General features: G+C 35.4%; 1 protein-coding gene across 1 annotated transcript; it reads right to left on the bottom strand.

Annotated features, from left to right (window-relative positions):
* Positions 1-249: 249 nt before the first annotated feature.
* Positions 250-2,947, bottom strand: LOC131622676 (probable WRKY transcription factor 47). The gene is made up of 6 exons (XM_058893714.1): positions 2,632-2,947; positions 2,454-2,525; positions 2,235-2,378; positions 1,661-1,873; positions 1,468-1,581; positions 250-1,384 (listed from the first exon to the last, which is right to left on the bottom strand). The coding sequence occupies exons 1-6, from the start codon at positions 2,785-2,787 to the stop codon at positions 794-796; spliced, it is 1,290 nt and encodes a 429-aa protein (XP_058749697.1). The 5' UTR covers positions 2,788-2,947; the 3' UTR covers positions 250-793.
* Positions 2,948-5,157: the final 2,210 nt, after the last annotated feature.

Below are 5,157 nucleotides of genomic sequence, written 5' to 3'. Positions count from 1 at the left end.
GGTCGCCCTATATATGCATAAATAAACCAACCTATTTAGACTTTGTTCTAGTATATATGCATACATAGGCTAGCATATTTAGCCTTTTTTCTAGTAATATATATGCATACATGGGCCAACCTATTTAGCATATCTCTAATATATGTGGAGATAGAGGTCAGCCTATAAGACTTCATATACTTTTTTAATAGTCTAAGCCTGACCTATTTAATAAAATAGGTTTTTAAAAAAAGCCTAAACCTAGCCTCTTTATTAAATAGGCCTAGCCTGACCTGGCCTAAAGTAGGCTAGATTATATGCCCCTTAAGCCGGCCTGACCTATTCCCACCCCTATAGCGGTTTAGTACGGTTCGGAATTTTGACACGGTATACCAAACCAATAATTTTATTTCAGTTTAGTTCTTAGTAAATTGAAACGATTTGATTCAGTTCGAGTGAATTTTTACTATAGTTTAATTCAGTTCGGTCAATTTTTCTCACGAACCGTACCATAACACTTGAAGTTACTGCACTGCTGCAAGTGATGATTTAAAATTATACTACAATTGTGCTTAATTTTATATTAAACCACAATTACGACGTGTCATTGCAAAGGCTACCACATCAGCAATAATTTGGCCGCAATTTAAAAGCCCGTCTTACATACAGTATAGAACAAAATATATAAGTGTAGAGTAAAATGTACTCATCCGGCACAACTAATCTTCCCTTCTCTTTCTGTACAAAGAAGAAAATATAGATACTATATGGTATATAAATGTAGTTGCTCAAACAAGATTCACATACTAGCTAGCTAATTGGTAGAGAATGTTGTGCATGACTGAGGAAGCTGAGGTGAACCTGCAGGAACCACACTTGCATTGTTATTATTATCATCACCGCCTCTTTGTGCTCCAATGATTGACGAAATCGCTGCCGCCAAGGCTGCAGTGAAGTTTGGATCCGAAGATATGGCTGCACTCACACTCTCAACCATTGAAGAAGGTGGTCGTTGCCCTAGCTGAAGTAAGGGTAAGGCCATAGTTGGTAGCTTCTGTGAGTACAAGAACGGGTTAACACCTAGTAGTTGTTGTTGTGGATGCTGTAATGGTAAAGGAATTCGGTTTTGTTGCATGGCAAGGTTGTGGCCGTGTGTCAAGTCGAGAGTGATGGTTGGAAATGGTTGAGAAGATGATAGGGTTGATATTGTAGCGTAAGGAAATGCAGATAAAAATGGTGCTGATTCTTTGCTTAGTGTTGATGAGGTTGAAGAACTTGATAGTAGCATTGCTGCAGCTGCTGATGTGGTGTTTGCTATTGCGGCTGCGGCAGGTGGGAGTGGATGGTTGTGATTGCCTTCATATGTTGTTATCAACACGGTCTTGTCTTCCGCACATCTTTGGACCTATACGAATTCAGAACACTTGTTTGAGTTTTCTGAGTTTCTGATGGTTATTACCACTTTATCTGTAAACAAAGTATGATTACCTGCTTGCGAACTGGGCATCCTATGGCCATAGTGCAACGATAATATGCGCGAGGACAAGGGTTTCCCTTAGCCATTTTTTGTCCATATTTCCTCCATTGACATCCATCACTAATCTGAAATCATGAATAACTAATTAGTGTTAATTAGTGAATTAATCTTTCATTTAATTTATTAATATAGGTAGTTAGGTACCATGGGAGCTTCTGATCTTGCTCTTATCGAAACCCTAGCTTTTCTGAAATGTGTTAGATCTTGTTCAGAAGTTTTGGATGAGTGTGAAGAAGAACATTCAACAACATCTTTTGCACTATGATCCGAAGGACAAACTTGTTTTCCATCCGAAACCGATGCATCATTCATAATCTTTTGTTCCGATGATTCCATCACATGATTTGCTTCCATATTCTGTTTCAGACATTTCTTGTTCAGTAATCAATACTATGAAATGTTGATAATAACCTCAATTGATAAAAAAAAAATATAGAAAAGTTTATAATAAAAAAAAATGTATTAAATGTTTATTGACTATAGCTGCAGAAAAATCCAAATAATAGATATTTTAGTAGAAGGAGTTTGAAAAAATATATCCACGGTTTCTAATTTAAGTGAAGCACGCCACCCTTGTTTTCTTTATTACTGACTACGAAATTAATGTTGAGAAAAAACAAAAAAACAAATCTAGAAGAAACAAACAAAGGTTGAAAATAAAATCATCATAGAAGAAAATAAAATAAAATAAAATCATATGGAATGTAAAGATTCATACATCGACATGATTTTGTTGCTGCAAAGCGATGAACAACTGAGCTTGTAATTGGCTATAGCTTTTGGTGATTTGTTCCAACACATTTTTTAGTTTCTGATTCTCTTCTTGCACCTTCCTCAATTCAATTTGCAGTGCATTCATCATCTGAAATGAGATTTTATCAACACAAAAATATATATACTATGTTGTTGGAAATTGTAAGACACACAACAAACAAACCTCAGTTTCGGAATTCTCAGGATTTTCTACTTTGGACTTTGTAGCACTTGCATACGTTAAATTCAGTCCTGTCTGTATATGAAAAGAAAATTAATATAGAAACATATATTAAATCAATTAAGAATATATATATGTATATACTTTATGATATAATCAATATTAATATTTAAAACGTTACGTTAACATGTTGATCTTGATCTTGATCTTGGTTGTTGTTAGGTGATGATGAGAAGAGATTCATTTCTTTGATGGGAGGATCTGTGTTGTTACGGAGGAAGTCGCCGGAGGAGGTTAAGAAGGAGAATTCACGGTGGTTGTGGTGGTGGTTTTCCATTAGTGTAATTATTTAGGGATGTATAGAGAGAGAATGAGAAGAGAGAAGGTTGGTAATATTGCTAGTGATTGAGAAATGAGGTGGTAGTTAAGCTATGAAATTAATCAACGATGGTTTTTCAACGCAAAGGTATAGTTTACTAGTTTGATAAATTTAAATGTGGAAGCGCACACCTTCTCATCCCTATTTGGACCTTGAGCTAGGGGTCCCACGTAGAAGAATAGAGTGAAGAGACCTTGGAGGGAACTTCATGCGAAGACAATAGCCGTTTTTGGCCAACAATGATGTCATCATTAGCAATTGCTAATGCAATCCAATTTCAACACACATCCCTTATGGCAAATGTTAGAATCATCGATAAAGTTGAAGTAGGTCATGGAAGATCATGTCGTGTGTTTCATTTCATCATATGAATCAGTGATTGTCTATCAATCGAGGGAGTTATTTTTTAATTGTTAGGGTTTTGAAATTAAAATGGAGTTTAAGAATTAGAATGTGTTTGAAATGTTGTTCTTTGTTGTTGTTCTAGGGTTTAGTGTTTACCATGGATATAATTTTTAATATTGTGATTCATTATAGAAGGGAAATTGTAAATAAAAAAAAGCCTCTTTATACCAAGGATAAGTATCATATTTTAAATATAATCCTAATAAATTGAGCTTTTTTGAGATGTTTGGGTATATTGAAACTTCTTGGGTCTAAAGTGTGAGTAATACATGTGTTTCGTTGGGGAATCAGAAATAGTAAGGATTGTAGAAATTACGACGGAGAAAATTCTGAGCACTACGACAATGCGACACCATGGATCAGAAATAGTAAGGATTGTAGAAATTACGACGGAGAAAATTCTGAGCACTACGACAATGCGACACCATGGATCGAAGATTGCGATCACTGTACTTCTTGAACCATACGTATCGATCTTGATGTAAGACCGTTATTCGGTGTTTGCTATCTCCAATATGGTGGATTTAGGGGGGAGGGAGTGTACCTGCATGGTTAATACTCTAACGTCCAAGTTAGTTTATGATTCAAGATAGTGGTAGTGAAAGTAGGGAGTAGAGATTGTGTACCAGAAAATCCTTTACGAAGGTATTTCTACCTTGGGCCTGACGAAGCATGTGGAATAATGGGCCTTGTGTTATTTGGTCTTTTCCTAGCGCGGAGCAGTGAGTCTCAGGTCTTGATTGGCATAAAGCAGTGTGTCATGGGTCTTTGGCCGATACAGAACACTTGCCTCAAAGGCTCGTCGGGCATGTATGATGCCAGATGAGTCTTCTAGTAGTCGTGGCCGACCTTTGAGGATGTTTGTCCAGGCCCTGACAGACATGCGCCACTTTGGTTTTTCTAAAGCGTGATGAGGATGTGAGCATTAAATGCAATCTCATTATTGAGACATTATGCCATTTTTGTTGACGTGTGACCTGAAAATGTATGGGGTGATGTGACGCAAATTTCCGTGTACTCGAGTACACTTGAGTATGGTTGTCTTCCCAAGATGAATTGTGACCGTGGATTTACCGTTGTTTCCTCTTATCTGAGAGCACTTTTCTTTTAGAGTAATTGTCGTTGCACGTTCATAATTTCAAAGCTTTAAAGTTTTGAATCTTCTGTCGTTTTTCTTGCTTCAGTTTTTTTCACCCTCATGTTTGAAGGTACCTTCTTTTTTCACCTTAGCTTTTATTCAAGTATTTATTGCATTTTTGTCACGATGAATGGTAACTCTATTATTGTCGATAGTGACTCGGATAGTAGTGTTTATTCGTCTTCAAAAATGAGAGTGGAGTATGAATCACATTCCTTCCTTTCTATTAGTGGGGATTCTAAACCAGAAATGATCCTCTTAAGTGAAAATTAAAAAAATTGAAGAGTCATCTGGATAATCTCTTTCAGAAGAATTTTTTTTAAAGATCCTTCAAAGACTTTGTTCCCAACAAAGTATGACGATGGTGAAAACTTTGTCGAGAGACCTTTACCTCCTTCTATCTTGACAGATAAAATTAAAATTTGACGAGCAATTTTGATAAAAAGAAATTCAAAAATATCTTGAGAATCACTCTTTCTTTCACTTATATATTTTTACTATTTTACGTGAAATTATGAAATAAATTATTCAGTAGGGCGTAGAGGGAAATAAATTATAACACATGTCCAGTTTTCAATTCACATATGATATGAACTAATATAGATAAAAAATAAAATAAAAATATGAAAAGATATATACTATTTCTCTCGTGGTAAATTTTATATTACCATAATATTTTAATACTAACAATGTAATATTTTATCTCTCAAATTTATTAAGACCCAATTAGATGGTAGAGCCTCCTTAAATATTTTAACTCTAGACTAGAGCATGCCCATATTCAA

The sequence above is a fragment of the Vicia villosa genome, unplaced genomic scaffold, assembly GCF_029867415.1.
Source record: "Vicia villosa cultivar HV-30 ecotype Madison, WI unplaced genomic scaffold, Vvil1.0 ctg.000037F_1_1_3, whole genome shotgun sequence".
Taxonomy (NCBI): Eukaryota; Viridiplantae; Streptophyta; class Magnoliopsida; order Fabales; family Fabaceae; genus Vicia; species Vicia villosa.
The sequence above is the reverse complement of the archived record's forward strand: the minus strand, read 5'-3'. Positions and strand labels throughout refer to the sequence as shown.